The sequence below is a fragment of the Trachinotus anak genome, unplaced genomic scaffold, assembly GCF_046630095.1.
Source record: "Trachinotus anak isolate AG129_WGS33_773 ecotype Australia unplaced genomic scaffold, CSIRO_AGI_Tana_v1 ptg000039l, whole genome shotgun sequence".
NCBI classification, from domain to species: Eukaryota; Metazoa; Chordata; class Actinopteri; order Carangiformes; family Carangidae; genus Trachinotus; species Trachinotus anak.
The window spans coordinates 2,935,355-2,954,840 of record NW_027273890.1 but is presented as its reverse complement, the minus strand read 5'-3'; the positions used below and the strand labels follow the sequence as shown (position 1 = coordinate 2,954,840).

The following is a 19,486-nucleotide window of genomic DNA, read 5'->3' as shown; positions in this document are numbered from 1 at the left end:
AGACCGTTACTGTGTAACGGTCTGAAGACCCATAGGTTGTTCATATACCGTCTTTCTTTTAAAACTGCTTTAGACCAAATGTTTTTGGTTTTTTTTTTGATGTTTTGCACACCCCTCTGAAGTTCACCTAGAAGTTGGGATATCAAACAGCATTAAGATCAAAGTCTCATCAGGTGTCACATAAATACACAGCGTATTAAACCTCATTGCTGTTAATAAGCATCTACAACCACTATGATTTTATTAAAGTTACATAAATACTGAACAGGAGACCAACAGTGGTTAAAACAGCACCAAGTCTTTTTAATATGAATATGATCCAATTCTGTAAACATGTTTTTTTTTTTTATGAATATGTGTTATGTAAGTAAATTATTTAAAATGCTTGTATTTAACTTGAAAAAGTGAGTTTTTAGTGGAAGCTGTTTCACATATTTACAAATGACCATTTCAACAAACATGACATTAATGGAACAAAAGCAGCATCCTGCACGTAAACTGCCTCCTGTTGTGTTACATATGTCAGTCCTAACAGTCCTTTCTCTTATAAAAGGGCAAATTAATGAAGCAGCAGCGGTGCAATTACTTCAGGAGCAAGTGGAACCTTCTGGAGTTGACTATCATCTTACTGAGCTGGAGCGCCATGGCCATCTTTATCAAGAGGACCCTGCTTGGGAACCGTGATATGACCTACTACCATAACAACAAACACCAGTGAGACTAACATTACTGTGTTAAAAGCTTATGCTTTATTTTTAGATATGGCATTAAAAACCCACATGTTCACAAATGAAGCTGCAGTGGGCTTTAAGTTATGATCAGGTGTTTTCTCTCGAATGCTTGTTAGACAGGCCCTACCTGTTTGTTCTCATGTCTCCTTCATTAGTCATTGTGCTATTTTGTGTCTTTTGATGGTGCTCTTCTTCTTTTTTTCATAGCCTCTGCATTTACTCAAGCACACTCTCAAGTACAATCATGTGGTACTTATAACTCCAATTTCCATTTTTTGCTACTTTATGCTTCTACTCGACTCCATTTCAGAGGGAAATATATTTACTTAAGAGCTACAGTTTCTGGTTGCTTTTCAGATTAAAATATTACATTAAAAAAACATATTATAAAACGTTTAAAATATTAAGTACTGTGAAAGATTAAACCAGTGGCTGCAAAGCTTTTCAGCATGTGCTGCCTTACAAAAAGCAGCATGCAGCGTGTCACATTAAAGATGTCAATGAATTGTTAGCAGTTCCACCAAAGAGACCTTTCCCTCTTTGATGGTTTCGTTTAAATAACAGTTTAAGTCTCAGTGAGGTAAAATTATCCAGTGCTTCACAAGATCCCTATTAAAATTCCTATTAATCATCTCACAACCCTTCAGATTTATCTCCTATGACCCACTGGAGGGGCCTTGACCCATAGGTTGGACTAAACTGTGAAGTTTTTAAAACGAGCTCCACCTGAACCAGCTACAGGAATAAAATGCTGCTTATGCACAAATGCATTAGTATTAAGAATCTAAGAAACAATATATCAGTAACGGGGCCTTTTATTGTAGAACAAGTACTTATACTTTTGATACTTCAGTACACTTTGCTGATAATGCTTCTTTAGTGCAGGACTTTTACTTCCAGTGGAGTATTTTGCTGTATTGGTACTTTTACTTGACAAAAGGATCTGAGCAGTTCTTCCGCTGCTGTGGATTTATCTTTCATCTTGACTGTGCAGATTTGCCAGTTTTTACGAGACGGCCACCGCAGACTCGGTGCTGCAGAGCCTCATCGCCTTCGTGGTCCTGCTCGCCACCATCAAACTGTGGCACCTGCTCAGACTGAACCCCAAGATGAACATGATCACGGCCACACTGCAGCGAGCCTGGACTGATATATCCGGCTTCCTTTTGATCATTTTGATCTTGTTCATAGCTTATGCCTTTGTGGTGAGTATCTTGTCCATTTACTGAGATCTGCCCCTTTTAGATCAGTGTTTGTTATTCATTACATGCGAAGGAATATTAAGTCACTGCAATTTCCTCATTGTCATGGTCAGAACTACTGTATGTAAATGATTTTCAGACATTTTTAAGATTAACATAGAAGTCGTAAGGCTACAGAATTTACCAGTCCCTTCCTTTGTGTGTGTGTTGGGGTTATAGCAGAGTGATGATGGTGGTCCAGGCTGAGGTTGTGCTTAATATGTTCATTAGTTTTAATCTGATTTAATCTTTTACAGTACATATTCTCTATGCTTAAAATGGAAATATATGACCTACCCTCAGTCCATTATATTCAAAGTTATCTATTTAATTGAAACTGAGGGCTCGATGAACAGAAATGATTCCTCCTGTTGATTAAGGGTCGTTCTTCTTCTAGTGCAACCTGATTTATGGCTGGAAGCTATCCTCTTATAAAACTTTAGCGGACTCCCTCATCACTATCATCAACTTGCAGATTGGCATGTTTAACTATGATGAGGTGAGTGAGATCTTCCCCTATTCACCAAATAAATATTGTTGCTATATGAAGGACTTAAATATGAGGACATACTGCCAAATGTTTAGCACAGAATGACTGATTGACAATTTTCCAGGTCTTTGACTACAACCTCCTGCTTGGTGGATTACTCTTTGGCTCCTGCATCGTGATCATGACGTTTGTGCTGCTCAACCTCCTCATTTCAGTGATCCTTGCTGCATTCAGCCAGGAGCAGATATATCACAAGGTAAAAATGATCAGGAGTCATTTTAAACAAGATTTTTGGACCTAAAATACAAATCAAATCTCTTCTTTGAATCATATTGTTAAATACCATCGTGATTAAGGCAAACACATACAGGACATTCATTTAGGACCCAAACACAGAGAGCTGTGAGTCTTTGAACGCTGGACCATGACAGGCAGGGAGTCAGGACTGGGTCTGGTCTGTGGCAGCTGGGGTGAAAATCTTCAGGCAGAGGGGACAAACAAGAAGCTGAGCTGAGCAGACAAAACAGGAAGTCCAGGAACAGTGATCTGAGGCACAAAGAAACACGGGGGTTAAATCCAAAAATCACTCACTCGCTCACTGCTCCTAACTCACCATCTAGGGAGTTTTTATGAAGAGGATAAAAAAAGGAAAACACTTTCAGACAATTGGTTAGTGACCATCGGTTGTACACTACTTTTCACAGTGCATTATGGGATACTATATAGAGTGTAATAATTTGCACTATACATTCAGACAGCACAAAATGGCAAAGTGGATTGTATATGGAGTAGTGAGTGATTCCAGACACAGCCAGGATTAATCCAAGGAAAACACAAGCAGGAGGAATCAGCTGAAGTAGGAAGTTGGCCCAAGCACAAGTAGCAGAACAAACTCGAGACGAGTGGAGGGAAGGAGCAGGTCTTTATACTGCAGGCTTCAGCTGATGAGAACCAGGTGTGGTCAGATAACAGGAGGAGGAAGCTAGATAGCCACACCCAGGTACACACACACACACAGGGAGAACCACCAGGAAGGGGAACACAGAGGGAAACACCAGGAATGAGATCTTACCTGGCCGTGACAACTAGAGTATATAAACCTGATTTGATTAATACTCCTGTGTTTTGCCATTTCCCTAAAATCCTATTTAGTTTACAGTCTACTCTGAAAACCACAGAAAGCATTTCAGGTCTGCTTCAACAGTCTCTGGTGTGCTCCAACAACTATTTCATGACTGTGATGTTTTTCAAGCACAGGAAAAAAAATCTGATTAACTGTGGGGAGCAAAGAATAGAAGCAAAAGAGGATATAATGAACCACAAAACCTTCACTGACGATGTGACCATGGCAACCACAGAAACCATAGTGTGGGAATGTCACACCGCGGTGAGGTCATGTTGGTTTTTGTCCTGTCTCCATGTCTTGTCTTGTCATTTCCTGTTTTATTTTGAAAGAGTAATCCTCCTCTCGTTTCAGGTCACTTGCCCTCCCTTGTGTGTCTTGGTTTGATTGTTTGATTGTTTCCACCTGTCCCCTATTACCATGTGTTTAAGAGTCTGCGTCTCCCCTTGTCTGGTGCCAGTGTGTCGTTTATGTCGACATTCATTCACGACGATCTAGCCTTCCACAGCGCCGAACCCAATCGGTATCTTGTTCCTTTTGGTTTTATTTCTAGTTCCTTGATTTTGTCCCTCCAGTTTTTCAGGAGCGTTTTTTGTTTGCTGAGCCTGATTTAAAAATAAAGACCTTTTTTGGAAACCATCCTGCACCTGCGTCCAGAGTCCTTGCCCGGTTGTGACAGGGAAATTATTACAGCGGAGGATTTTTACAGTTATCAAAGTTCCCTGAATTAATCTACACACCTCTTCACCAGCAGAGAAAACACAGATGAAAGAAATTAAACGACAATGGAGAAACATCAGCATCAAAGTCTTATTATCTGGATATTTATGATACTTTTTAGCAAAAGCTTCTATATTTATCATTTATCATGTCCTGTTGCAGACCATTTCCTCTATCTTAAGCTACAACCAGCTTTATTTAGCTGCATGATGAGATGAAACTAAGTGACCAGTAACATTGCTCAGGTCAGAACAGCCCCAGGTATCTGCCGCTGTTAGAATGACTGGAGAACTGCGGTGCTGTAACTTTTCCAGGTGTCATATGTAAGCAAAGATCCTAAAACTTATTCCAACATGCAAATTAATTAGGTCGCTACAAGTGCAGCAGCAGCCAGCAGTTCCTATTAATGACATCCACTCGAGGTGCTGTTTGCAGCTGCAAAGTTATCAGGTTTTCAGTATTAGTATAAATTAAATTTGGAGCCTTATCATTGTAGAGTAAAATACATAATTTAACCAAGAGATGATTAAATAATTTGAATTCAGAATTAGCTTGCAGTATTTCGATTGTGAAGTTTTGCTCAGAGAAAGATAAGAATGAAAAACAAAAAGACAACAGGGCCAATAGACACAATAGGCCGGGGGTCTGTCATGGTGGCTGGGGACATATTCTTATACATGATTTAATGATGTCCTATTTATTTAACATTAAATAAAAACCATTTTGACTTGTCACATTAAGAAAAACACTAATGGCAGCTCTGTGCTGTTCAAGTGTCCCATTGTGATTGTGAGAATTTAATAATCTGCAGCTGTGCTTAAATGTGAAAAGGGCACGTGTCCATTGTGAGAGACCTTTATTCTGGAAATATTAAATTACATGAAATATTGTTGTTTAAAAAAGTCTAAGGCAAAGGAGGGAAAGGATTAGGAGGGTTAATGAGGCTGCAGGTGTGTGACGATGACAGAGGTTAGAAAGTGTTGGATAAGAAGCTGCTGAGGCTCTGACCTGTTAGATCTCCTGTTAGATTTGTTGCTTCAGTCTGAGACGATTCAATCAACTTTGTCGTTTCAAGTGCAGTGAGTTTGGTGATGTCATCTATCCTGTGATCAGAGGAATTAATTTCAGACGCCTGGGAGGGTTGGCAGAGCTCTTAATAATCTCTACACTAATGGCATTACAACATCTCAGCAGCCCAGTCCTCGCTTCCCTTCACTGGCTCCCTGTTCATTTTAGAATTGATTTTAAGATTTTACTCATCACTTTTAAAGCCTCGAGCTACATTACAGAATTATTGACCCCATATGAACCAGTGTGCAGCCTTAGATCAGGGGCGGGGCCCTCCTGGCTGTTCCAAAGTCAAGGCTTAAATCTAAAGGTGACCGTGCTTTTGCCATCAGGGCCCGACAACTTTGGAACAACATGCCTGAGGAAATAAGGCTGGAACCTCTTTTAAATGAATTCTAAAAACTGTTTTTATAGACTTGCTTTTATGTGATGTTGTCTTTTTATTTTCTTTTTTCTTTTTATCTTTTTATTATCTCTTACTGTTGTTACTGTTGTTACTGTGTATGTGTGTGTGGTTGTGCTCCCTCCTTCTTTACATTGTAATATATTGTTTGCCTTCCCTCTGCTGCTTTTGACTACCATTGTCTTTTTAATTGTCTGTCAAAGCACTTTGTAAACCCTGTTTTTAAAGGTGCTCCACAAATAGGCTGATTATTATTATTATTTTTACAATGAGGAAGTATCGTGTAACCCAGAGGTATTAACACAGTAACGTCGTGGTGCAGTTTAGTTATAAAAGAATATTCATCTTTCCCTCATCAGCAGCACATGAGCAGAAACTAAATATTAAAACCAGCTGCACAGGAGCTGCAGAGTCGTGGATGTTCCAGCAAGTTGTCTTCAATCTCATTTCTCAGTATTAATTATTAATACCGCGTTTACACGGCGTGGTTTTCATCACAGCTTTCTTTTATTGGTTGAGCACATTATCCACAACCAAATGGGAGTCAGTCGGGAGCAGGAGTGTGACTCCTTCCCTTCATTCGCAGCATGAAAAAAAAAACATTATTTTTACAAAAGCCATGGTCCATTTGTGAAATGTCACTGTAATAGAATAAATTGTTTCATTGTTATTCCCTGTGGTATTTTTGGTATAACTACAAGAACTGAGTTGCACTCCCAGTTTGAGACGTCTCTATTTCACACAGAAGGCACGAACTGAGATCTTACATGATCAGTTGATTCCACTGACTAACGTCAAGAGCTTCTCTTCAACGTTGGTACTCAAAAAATAATTTTGCTGTCTCTCCTCTCTTACCAAGCCCTCAGATGAGGAGGAGATCGTCACCTTGATGCTGACGAAAATCTGCAGTCTTTTTGGGATCAGGTATAAAGATACAAGCGACTCCCAGGAGCCTGACGTGAACGGCAGCAGTGGCCCGACCCTTAACAACAGCAGAAATATTCCTGGGAATTCAGCTGATGTCAATATTTTTCAGACATCTGACAATTCGGCAAAATCTTAATGACATAGCTTTATGTTGTGATGTTCGAGTGTTTTGAATATTGTGTCTGCACTATATATCCACATGCTAATGTGTTCATGTTCATTCTTTTTTGCTTGTTCCTCACTGGGAGGTCAGAGGCCTGCTGTGCTGATTGGTGAGTGTGGTGTGCTGGATAATTATCACATACAGAATTAAAGTGCTGTTTGCTGGTGTGAATAAAATGTTGATTTAGAGAGCATACTCTGGATCCATGAAAATCAGGTTGTGCACTTTGCTATGCGCGTCTCTTGACACAAACACATGTGCAAAATGTAAAATTAAATTGAAAAATAAATTAATAAAAGCCCGAAGTGTAGACAAGTTAACCCTAAAAAGATGCTGTATGGACAGAAATGGTTTAAATACTGATGAAACTAAAACTAACAAAATAAAATTTACAATTTAATGTGAATTTGAAGCATGTTTCACCTTGTAAAATAAAAACATATTGTATCACATGAGTAAATATACACACCTACTGGCCTGTTTTAATGCATGTTATGTGTTTGTTTTACTATATTTATATATAGGATATATATGTTTGTGAGCATTGAATAAATGAATGTGCCCACTATGACTTGTTGAACAGCTCCTTTGTCCACAGAAGAGAAACTGATTCATCTGTTTTACAGTGCAGCCAAACAAATGTGTTTGTTTGTCACATCAATAGTAATTACACCAATGATCTGATTTAATGCTACGTATGGCACAAGTAGTTTTTCTCACATGACAGCTCAGGGCACAGTAAAGCAGCCTGTTGATTGCAGCTCTTCCTCTAACACCAACTGTAGCTGCTTTGTCTTGTTCTATTACAAATGATCCACTGACAAAAAAAAAGACAAAAGTTATAGCAGATATGTTTTGTCTTTGAATGTTGATGATCAAACGTGATGTCATTCATCATCAAAGCATATTTTTATGTATTTTTTCCCTCTCTGAAATGTAAAATATAGGTGTGACATCTACCTGTTACAGGATGGTTGACATTCTGGCCCAGAAATCAATTTATGTTTTTTTCATCAGTCCATCTTTTATGTGCTTGTGATGCCATCTCATATTTATATATTTTTTTAACCATTGTTGTTCACATCATATCCTGAAAGCAGGGATAGCATTGATATGTAATATATACTGTGTATGTAGTTGAAATAATGTTAACTAAGCCAACACATCTTTTTAATACAAACCGTATGTTAATGTGTCCTTTCACACCTAAATGTATCACAGTAGAGGAGATGAAAGGGCACTTGAATGTTGAGGAAAACCCATTGTAGGTTTTCACCACAGTATCTCACCCAGGCTTCCTGCACTGTCCTTGGAAATGAAACAGAGTAGCCTCTTCCTGTATTCTCCAGTTGAGAAATGTTGGATTAATCATGCAAAACATGTGAGGACGACAATACCAGCAAAGCATCAGGGTCAAGAGCTTTAATTCACTTTACTTTTGCAGGGAACATCTGCTTTTATATTCTTCCCCAGCTGCAGGTGTACGTTCCCAGTGGGTGTTATGTGTAATCTGGTGCATATACGTTGTGTGGCATCCTGACCTTAACAGTGTATTGAGAAAAGCTTTAAAATGAAAAAAAACCCACTTCATCTCCAAAAGTATGTGCACACCAGAACATGATGGTCCTCTCAGGGATGTGCTTTCACTCAGCTGTAAAAGCACAACTAAAGTGAGGTCAGGCACAGACACTTACATTCATCTCGGAGGTGTCGGATGAAGCTGATTGAGTTCAGGGCTCTGTGCAGTCCAACTCCTCCACTTAAAACTCTGAAAACTCCCTAAATTGCTGCCACAAAGTTGAAAGCACGATACAGTGAAAATTTGAAAAATATAGCCAACTTGGTGACTTACATTTAGGAAAAACAAAGTACTTAATTTAAGTTACGTTATGTGAAATATTATGTATGAAAATACAGTTAAGGTTGTGGAAGATTCATGGTCCAAAAAAAAAAGAAAAAAAAAAGATGGCTGTTTCAAAATCCCTGTATTTTGTCAACCTCTTCCTAATGCTGACTTTGTCAGTTAGTCATTGACAGTAATTACAAGATGTGTCCATGTTTTTGGAGATTCTCCCTGTTTTATATCATTAGATGAGTCTACACTCTGCATCATTAAAAGACATTCACCTCTAAAAAAAACATAAAAGGCCATTTGTAGTTGCTGTTTATTCACAATATTTATTTCTCATCCAAGAGTGTGTGAGTTTTTGTAACAGACGACACCAGGGACTGAGGATCTGTGTCCCACCTGTTGTTGACCCTCGGCTGCTAAAAGCCTTGATTGAGAGTGGGTCCATGTGTCTTATGCTTCCAGTCAACGTTGACACTTTGAGTATTTTACCAAACTTGTATGAGTGCTAGCTGCTCAGAGTTACACAACTTTATTCAGTGGCAGATCAGTACAGTACAAACAGTTGTTTGTGACCATCTTGTGTCTTTTCCCGGCCTTGGCAGTGAGATAGTTGCAGTTGGCATGGGAACAGTGAAGAGGTAATAAGTGTTTTGTTTGGCTTTGAAAGACTAATGTGAGAATAACATCCTCTGAATCACACTGTATGAAGTGAACATACAGATTAAAGTAATGGGATTTTAAAATAATAATAAGTACTGAGCTTCTACAATAGAAAATATTGACAGCTGTTAACAGTGAGGACTTCATGAACCTGCTTAATGATTTCAACCTCCACAAATGAAGTTCCACTCATCTCAAGTCTCATGAACGAGTCTCTTCAGCTGCTGTGATTAGTCGCCGTAATTGATTACATTGATGCTGAAAATGCTGCAACAATCAGTACTTTTAATTGAAGCTCGGTTTCCCATAAATAGTTTTTTTTTGGCAGCATCATAATATCAACTCAAAAGTTGCTCTTATTATTTTTCCATTTGATCATTTATGGACACACTGCCAGATGTTGGGCAGCAGGAACAGCAGCGCAGAGACACAGATGAAGTAAACACAAAGATTACTCCAGTTAATGGTGACTATGTACTTTGTGTAGAATTTGCATTGAATAAATGTTTGGAAAAATGTTAGAATCTGCGCTTATTCTATATTGACTGATGGTGCCAGTGTCATTTTGTGTTTAATTTTCAAGTTTTAAAATCGCAAATAAATCTTTAAGAGAGCATTGAGAAGATGTGTCCCTGCACATTTTCAAGCACAAAAGACTGCTTGTTGAATTTCTATTCAAAACTTTTAAAACTCCTCAATAAACTGGAATAACAGCAGGTTCAGTGAAACTTATTTTACTATGAGTCTTAGTCCTTGAACTTGAGAAACTTGTGGCACTAGGACTTTATCCTAAGTTTGGGCTGCTGTTTGTTCTTTTCTCTTCTCCTGAACCTAATATTTCAGTATTGCCTTAAGAAGTGATTAGAGTTTGGTGGTCAAGGGTCAAAGTTCATGCTCACTGTGACCTCACAAATCATGTTTTTGGCCTCTTGAATTTGATATCTCAAGACCACCTTGAGGGAATTTCTTCAGATTTGACACAAACATTCACTTGGACTCAAGGATGAACTACTTAGAATTTGGTGGTTTTTTTTATAATTTTATATCCAAATGGTCAAAGGTCAACTTCACTGTGACATCATTATGTCCTGCAAAAACACTTTGTGTCATTATTCAACACTGTAAATCAGGAAGGGGAGATTTTGACCATATTTCATGCAACTTAGCTGGTTGGTTGAGGCAAACAACCACGAGGCGGTAACTGTAGTTTAGCCATGGTCTTATTATTTCCTTACCATTAGCCAAGTTTTAGTTTAACAGTCAAATTAATCATTTTTGAACCATTCATATGCTTTTCAGAGGGCAGTGATGAAAACACTGTCTAGGTGCGCCAGTTCAGAAAGCATTCCTATGGGTCATTTTGAAGGGTAATTACAACTTATTTCCACATTTACACTGAAGGATTTGTTGTTCAAAGCGTTAGCAAATAAATGAAATATCTGCATCACTAGACAGCACTTAGGTAAGTGGGAACATATTGCATTTTTTGACCCATTATTGTCTAATGCGAGGCAGCTGTCCCTGTCCTGATGGCAGCCTAAAATTATCATCCATCATGATTTATGTTGTCTGTGTGTTTGTGTCCAACTTAATGTTTTGGATGAAAATTTTAGTTTTTAAAAAAAGCAACTTTTCCTTTTCAGGTGTTTATCACATATTATTTCCACCCCATGGAGTCAGTAACTGCCACTCTCCACTCTGTGCTGTGTCAAATTTAATGCTTCCTCAAGGGGAATGATTCATAGCCTGCAGGCGTCAAATATCAAGGCAGCACATAGTCTACATTCATATATTCATTTAATCTGAACTGACTGACTGTAATTCAGAGGTTGTCTCTCAGTGAAACTACCCTGAATACATCAAAGTAAAAAAAAAAAAAAAAAAAAGTAATTATCAAAACATGGTTATTTTATTTTTGAACCATTCTAAAACTGATACAAATAGACAATGTGGTAAAGCTTTTTGGGTCAAGATTTTAGATTATTTTACCCAAAATTCATTTCCAATGAACTGTCTTGGTGTGCCCCTTTTGTGTAGACTTAGTTTGGACTCATTATGTTTGGAATTTTGTTCATTTCCTGTTTTATTTTGAAGTAATTTTCCTTGTGTGTTCACTGTTGTTCACTTCCTGTCTGTGTCTCATTTTCCCTCCAGTGTAATTGTCTACCCGGCCTAATGTGTTGCACCTGTGTCTTGTTACCTGCTCCCCTTATGTGATGTGTCCTTACAACTTTCTTTTGTGTTAAAACTCACTTTTGATTTTATTTTAATGGTCATTTCCTATGAAAATTCATTTCATCACTGCTTTGCGGGGTGTCTGTCTGTCTGTCTGTCTGAGTGTTACTGTGTCAATATTTACATTTATATTAATATAAAAATGAATCCAAAATGTGATATGTAGCTTATCCACAACAATCAGAGGAGTCAAAAGTCAAAGCCTATGATGGAAGACCGGCTCCTGGCTTTAGCTGGAGTTTAACTGTGGTTTCATGTCCAACAAGGTTCATTTAATGTTAGCTAACTTTTTTGGCTGCTGCGACATTTTAATGGAATAGTTTTCGTTATTCCAGAGAGCAGATGTGTTAGTTTCTCCGTATCACTCTGTGTCAGTGATCACAGATCAAAGGCCATCAGCGAAGCTTTTACACTGTCTTTAAAGGTCACGGTGGAGTGAAATGTACACTGTGTCAGCTTCTGCATCTCGTTATCTGTTCTGTAAAATTACTTCTTGCATTTCTTTGACTGTAATATCTCCCTCTCCTCATGCCTCACCAACTGTATTTCAGTATTCTTTGTGTCCTCCGCTTCCACTGTCACAATATTCACCGGTGATGTATATAATTTCAACAGCTGCTGCACCATGTTGCCATCTCTGCCTCCGTCACATACTGCAAACAGAACGCACATCGCTTGCGTTTTCTTTGTCTCATCCCGTGTTCGTGTAGATTCATAGAACGAGGGTTGAATTCACAGAAATCATACAAATTAGCTGGAGCGGTTTGACTTATTTATGTGGGAAATAAAGGACAGTTCAGGTTAATCCAATTCACTTCCTGCTCAAACTGCTGTTCTAAGACGCACAGCATACAAGTCTATTCTGGTCTCTGCTCATTTTCCTGTCATTCAATGCACAGGCAAAGATGGTGATGAAGAAAGAAAAGAACAAGAGATATCATTATTGTTTTTTTGTTTTTTTTTTATAGCTTAGCAAAGCTCAACAACAAAGTCAAGGCAGTTGTATTTATATATTCCTATATTACAAATCACATAATACCTTTCATAAGGTTCCTTTAAAGTCTTCATTACATACTGTCTATCATATGAGTTTGACATGGATGTAAATTGCAACTTGACTGGTTGGCGTGGTGGTAATACTTGTTAACAAGAAATTCAGATGCATAAACACGTCCTTCCTGATCTGAGTTCTAACATCATAAAGTAGGTTTTAATATCAAAGATTCTTAAACAATTTGCTAAATGTGCTGTAAGTAATTGGGACTGAACCTGTAAACTGAAAGCAGCCAGTAATATCAAATAATGTGTGGTTTAGCATTTTGGGAATAAGGCTTCTTTTTAAGCAACAGCCAAAAATATTTTGCTAACACTCAGACTTGGTGCCATTGTGAAAAAAAACCAAACAAACAAAAAAAAAAACCCGACCTCTTCTTAACAACCATACTTTGCATTTGGCAACAGCCACTGTAACAAGAAATAAATCCAGCTTGTGACACCTACTAAAATCACAAACAGTTCAACTAGCACATCGGCCACTCTTCAAACTAGATTATATTATGTATGAGAATTTAATCCACCCTGTGAAGACATGTAACCTGCAGCTTCCATCCCCCAGGCTCCTTTTTTTAGCCATTATTATATGTTGCCACTCAGCTTGTGCTTTGTGCATCTATTTTCTCAACAGTTCTCTCATATGCGTCACTTCCCAAACAGCTTTTCCCAACACTCGACTGTTAAAGCCAATTTTGGCAGAACTGCAGTCGCTGACTCAAGTACTGTTGGATTTCGAGGCAGTCAGCAGAGGCTCCCGTCCTCTTATCCTGCAAAGAAAATTATATCAATTAGATCTGCTGCGGTAGCACAGCAATAAAAAGTGATATCGCTACAGATGGAATGAACATGTGAAATGTAGAGTAACCAGGTTTAATTTTGTTTTGTGATGGAGAAAATGACCGATGTCACAAAAACCCATTGTTTTTAGTGGTTTAGCATTCAAGCACATTTACATTGAATCACAATGCAAATCCTAATTTAGAGACGATATGGTCCCATCTGATGAACTGACTGGATGAGCTGTGCACTCTGTGTTTGTCTGTGGATTCTGATGACGTGATACAGTTCTGTATTTACCCACCAATCATTAGCAAACCTTGCCATTACACAGGAAGGTTGCTGCTCTTATCTGCTCTTACTGGGTATTTTGCTGTAACAGCTTGGGCTACATCAGTGCATTCTCACACAATCTTTTTTTATTTTCAGTTCAAGATGTTGGATAGAAGAAATATTGGATCCTGTTAAGAGGTCAGGCTGATTGTCAACCAACTGACTTCACAACTGCTACAGGTTGTTAAATCTGATCAGAAAAAGCACAAAAGAGAAGAGAGAACCAGACCAGAGCAAAAAGGCAAGAATTGCCTCTCTATGGTAAATGTTTCTAGGCTACTTCATTGTTAGGATGTAGGACCTTGATAATTATTAAAATGGAAATACAGCTTTTCAAGCAGACCAATGCAGGAAGGAGATCTGTAAAAAGGAAATGTCAGAATACTCATGGACAGGAAATAAGTCATACAGGGCATTCATTACAACGTTTAAGCATATTACAGGAGGAAGTGACAAAGGGGTGTGGGAAAAAAAAAAATTGTATTCTAATGTCCACAAAAGTTTCAGTTTCAAACAACCCAGTACAATGAACCAGATCTCCGGTCGGTCCAGCAACAAATGAAATGCAGACGGACACATTGAACAGACCAGAGGAGCTCAAAGAGCTGCAAGATTGTGGCAATAATGTGATTCTCTTCCTTAATGATCCACTTGTATTGTTGACATTAAAAGCCTAATCTAATAGTGAAGTTGAAATCTTAATGTGTGATTTTTTTTAAACAGCCACAACAGCCCAGCAGCACTAATCTGTCAGTAGTGGTAATAGTTACTGTTCTTGCAAAAAAAAACAAAATAGCTTTGAAGTGTAAAAATATACTTTGGGTCATGGTTGAAATGTGTATTATGAAGTATTGAGTAGCTGTTCTGCCTGGACCTCAGCCTTCTCTTTTTCCCTGTCTCCCTCTCCCTTGTATGTATGTGTGTGTGTGTGTGTGTGTGTGTGTGTGTGTGTGTGTGTGTGTGTGTGTGTGTGTGTGTGTGTCTGCTCTCCCTCTCTCTCCCAGCAGGGCTGTGGCTGCAGCGCTGGCAGCCTGACACACCTGCAGCTCATCACTCTATCAACCTGTTGAAAAGCCCTGTTTTGCCCCCTCACTTCCTGCCAGGTTGTTCCGCTTCCCGTCGCGGTGACGCTCCAGGCCTCTGAAACTCTTGTGAGCTCAGATACTTTTGGAAATATTGTCCGTCGGGATTTTTGCCCTTTTCTCCTCCAGTGTACTAATATGCTCATAATGATGATACCTGATATAAACTGATAATGCTGATATTTAACAGGTATGATGCTCACTGTGTTCACCATCTTAGCGTAGCACTAAAGTCAAAGTACAGCTGAGGCTGATGGGAGTGTGTTTAGTTATAAGCTATGAGAAGAGTTAGAGCAGCTATGATCAATATTTCTATATATTTATCATATGACAATGTGGGTGATGAAACTACAAAGAATTGTCACCTGAATTGGCTTCATGGAGTTTTAGATCGTCTTTCATCTCATTGTTGTGCTGTTACTGTTTTGGTTCTCACTCACTGTACTCAGAACCTCGACTGTGGCCACAGAAAGCAGATGAAAAAGAGAAATTTACCTTGGTAGGTGAAAACTTTGACCCACTGGTGACACTAGATGATCACCAAAGTCATTAGGATTCTTCCTTTAGGTACCATGGGTATCTTTACCAAAATTTCATTACAATCCAGTGAATAGTTGTTGAGACATATTGTGACAAAAATCACTACTAAACATTTAATACCACCTTAGTCAGTCGGCTTCATTGTCTGCGAGCTAATGGCAATGCATCAGAGAGATAATGAGATATTTTAATCTGGAACAAAGAGGTAGATCAGTCAACTGAGTGTCCTTGTCATCTCACTGGCTTGGAGGAAAAAAAAACAAAAAACCCTTGCATGATTATTCAAGATAAACTAAAGGAAGCATTTAAAGTAAAAATAATTCCTCTAGTGTTATACTGGCAGGATAAAGTGCATATTGAGGATAAAAGGTGAGAAAGAGACAGAGGTTTAATTACTCCGGAGGTGTGAGAGCAAGTGTTGCTGCCTTGTTAATACACCAGTGATCCAGAATATACTGTAGTCTGTGCACCAACTTTACACCTACTGCATACGTTAGGAGGCATCTCAGCAATGTGAAAAGGATTCACTGAGTACATGCTACAGAGAGTCTGCTTGCTTAAATGTTTTGAGGATAGTCTCCCACTTGTGTTGGTTTTTATTAAAGCGGTGAAGGGCAAGATGTAAACCCACCTCTTCTGTCTTCAGTCTGATGACATCTAATGCAAGTTTTTCTTTACATTGGTTAGATTGGTAAAGTTACTCTGTGACATTCCTGACACGCGGGGTACAAGGTGTCTGAAGTAGGACAGTGAGCATACAGTGTCATAAAGAAATAAAATACAAGGTTGGTGTTAGATCCTGTAGCAAAAGCCCAGTGACATTTCATTAGGAAAAAAGCTTCTTGTAGCTTTTCATTTGTTGAGTTCATCAATAGGGATTGAAACTCTGGCAGGGAATCAGCTTTGGAGGTGGCAAAAAAAAATATATGACAGTGTGAGTGTATTAAAAAGAAACTCAAAGACTGACATCAAAGAGAGGACAGTGGCACATGGAGAGACATTCAGCCAAGCACTGGTATGGGTGTGTGGGCCGCTGTGATCTCTCTATCTATCTATCTATCTATCTATCTATATATATATATATATATATATATATATCTGTGCTATGAGCATGTCCTGCCCTGCACATGATTGCACCAAAACTGTACTTTAATTTGTGGGCACTCAAGTTGTTGCAGCCTTGGAGCCCACGGAGAGAAAAATGATGAATGATTGTGGTTGCGGTGAGCTTTCCTGGTCGGAGTCGAGGGTTGTGTTCCCCTGTTTTTCAGTCTCTCGGTGCATGAAAAGATGCTCCTGCTGTAATTCACTTTATGTCCCCCGCTGGGCCTGAAAGACGATGTAGCTTCATGTCAGCCTCATAACTGTGATCAACAAGCCTTTCTGTAGATTAGGAACTGGGTTCTTATCGCTCCTTCCACGTGACAGTGTTTTCTGTTGTTAATGTTACCTGAAAACACACTGAACTGCATCTCACTTCCAAGAAGTTACACCATCTAAAGACACAGAGAGACGCAGCTGATCGTGACGTGTCCAGGGCAAACATTAACTCTGTGCAAGAGCTTAAGAAGTTTTGTGTTTCTATTTGGGATAATTTGGTCATAAAATCATTGGTATTAAGTAGCGTTATCATGCCCTGCTTTCCTGGTGGACCTTCATCCTGCTGCACCTACTGCTTCAGCTCCCAAAGACTCAAATGAAACTTGCTTTTAAAAACAAAACGCGGCGGCCCAATGGCGGAGTGGTTAGGACACGTACGACATGGGCGGATGCTCTCAGCAGGCGAGCACCGGCTCGACTCCCGACCAGCCCGACTCTTTCCTGCGTGTCATTCCCCTTCCTGTCACTCAAAAAAAATGCCCAAAAAAAATCTTAAAAAAAAAAAAAGTACTCAGCGTTTCTTCGAGACTGGTAACTAAACAGCTGTTAATGCTAATGTTAGCTATGTAGCAACAGCGAAACTTACAAACTGCTCCTTTAATAAGCAACAAAATGCACTCTTTTCCAGTTGAGTGCTTTAATACAATGAGGGGTTTTATCATGATAGGTCTACTTGGCTTGATATGACCAGTAGATTACGGTCAGATATTACTGTATCACAAAAAGTGAGTGAGTATGTAAGAAGAGATGGATGGAAGATGGAAAATTTAGTCAGTGGAACAGAAATTAAATTTGGATGTCATTCATTAAAATTAAGAGTTTCCAAAGAACTACTGCCACTATAAAACATTTAAAAGAAGAGAGACTTCAGAAGCCTTTTATCCTGCACATCTTGGGAGGACAGCAAGCTACTAAATTAGATCAGTCAGAGAACTGTTGGCACAGTGAGGAACACATTAGCAAGGGGATGATTCATGTAGAGGTGTGGGTTTCTGGTGTTAGTAAGAGAAAAATGTGTTATACTTTCTAAAGGGGAACATGGAGCACTGAGAGTAGATCATTATTATGTTCAAATAACTGACTGCTGCAGGGAAAGGTCCACTATCTCCTGTAGAGGATCTTTAATAAAAGACACTTTATTGATATATTGTTATATTTAGTCAATAATTCAGTGATCTCTGAAGGGATTCCCCATATAAATCTCCAAGTGAGACATTCAGAAGATAGATATAAAAACATATGTCCTACAGTGTCCCCCTCACTTACTGCACTTTGTGATTATATTGCCTGCTTATTACAGAGGGATAAAATAGTCTTTAAGCAGACAATATTCATTAAATTTCAAAATAAAAGTACAGCAGAGATAGACAAGAATGATAATGAAGCTAAAATAATGAAACAGTGTTAACAAGTATATGTAGAACTGAGGCTGTGCAGCAGCATCAAAATCGACAATTGGTAAAGAATTTCTTTCCAGTTTAGCTTTAATTGATTCATCACTCCATCTACACCAGGAGGAGACAAAAATCATCTAAACTGGAAACAAAGCGATTGCCAAAAAACAACAAATTACACAACAGGGTATGCACAGGCAGCAATCAGTAGCTGCTGATTGAGAGTCTGTGCAGAGCGGCAATTAAAGCCCATTGCAGGGCTTGGTATTCGTTGGAGACCTGCCACCCTGCCTTTGAGAACATGCCAATTTAGGCTGTTATGTAAATACAGGTTCCAGTTTATAGTGTTTATCTTGTTCACAATGTTCCCAACAAGTCCTCCAACCTAAATGACCAATTATTCCTATACTCTGAGGCGTACCGGACCTTTGTCATCATGGTTACAATAATAAACATACAGAGTATACTTGCAGCAGCGTCGTGGACCTTCATTTGTCTGGTTACAGTGATTAACACATTGTTTAACTTATGGAACAGTGAAGGTGTGAGCAGGGTTTAGGTACAACAACTACTTGGTTATGTTAAGAAAAACTGGAGCCCTGTGTCAACGTCCTGTGTTTTGTCAACATATCCATCTGCAACCACCTCCTCCTAATGCAGACGTGGTCACTGCAGATACTATATCACAACTCGGCTCAAGGCCGGACGAAGAAGGGCAGAACACATGAGTAAAGCTCAGGTGTGTGTGGGAACAACAAATTCATTCCAAAATGTCTGTCATGGTCACAACTGAGTCCTGCATCTGTTAAATACATTTCTACAGGAGATATTTTGCCATGTCATAGCAAGAATAGCGCAGGTGGAATTGATAACATCCTCAACAGCTGCGTTCCATTCAGGTGCGCTCGCTCCACTCCTGCTATTGTGCATGTTGACTCACTGGCTTACTTACCTGTGCTTTTCCTGCTCTGACAAGTGAAAGAGGTCTTTTCCTCACCTGAATTTTTAATGATCCTGTGAAAATGTGATATTCTGGACTTACTGTTTGACCATTCCTCTTTTATTGTAATAACTTTTCCTATATGTGTGTGCATATATAGGAAAAGTAATTTTCCTATATTGTGATTTCCCCACCTGTGATTACTTGCTCCGCCTTAATGTGTTGCATCTGTGTCTCGTTATCTGTTGTATTTAAGCTGTGTCCCAATTCAGAAGCCACATTCTTCAGAGGCTGCATTTGCACACTGATTGCATCACAGCAGCGCGACTAAGCTGTTCCATTTCAGAGGCTCCTTCAAATGTGGCCTAGAAATG

At 39.0% G+C, this 19,486-nt stretch overlaps 1 protein-coding gene across 1 annotated transcript in view; it reads left to right on the top strand.

Annotated features, from left to right (window-relative positions):
- Positions 1-7,425, top strand: part of LOC139614912 (polycystin-1-like protein 2) — a 32,908-nt gene extending 25,483 nt beyond the window's left edge. The window contains exons 36-40 of the mRNA XM_071472586.1: positions 554-714; positions 1,726-1,936; positions 2,370-2,471; positions 2,587-2,718; positions 6,636-7,425. Coding sequence (XP_071328687.1) covers positions 554-714; positions 1,726-1,936; positions 2,370-2,471; positions 2,587-2,718; positions 6,636-6,839 — 810 coding nt within the window. The 3' untranslated portion in view covers positions 6,840-7,425. The remainder of the gene's footprint in view (positions 1-553; positions 715-1,725; positions 1,937-2,369; positions 2,472-2,586; positions 2,719-6,635) is intronic.
- Positions 7,426-19,486: the final 12,061 nt, after the last annotated feature.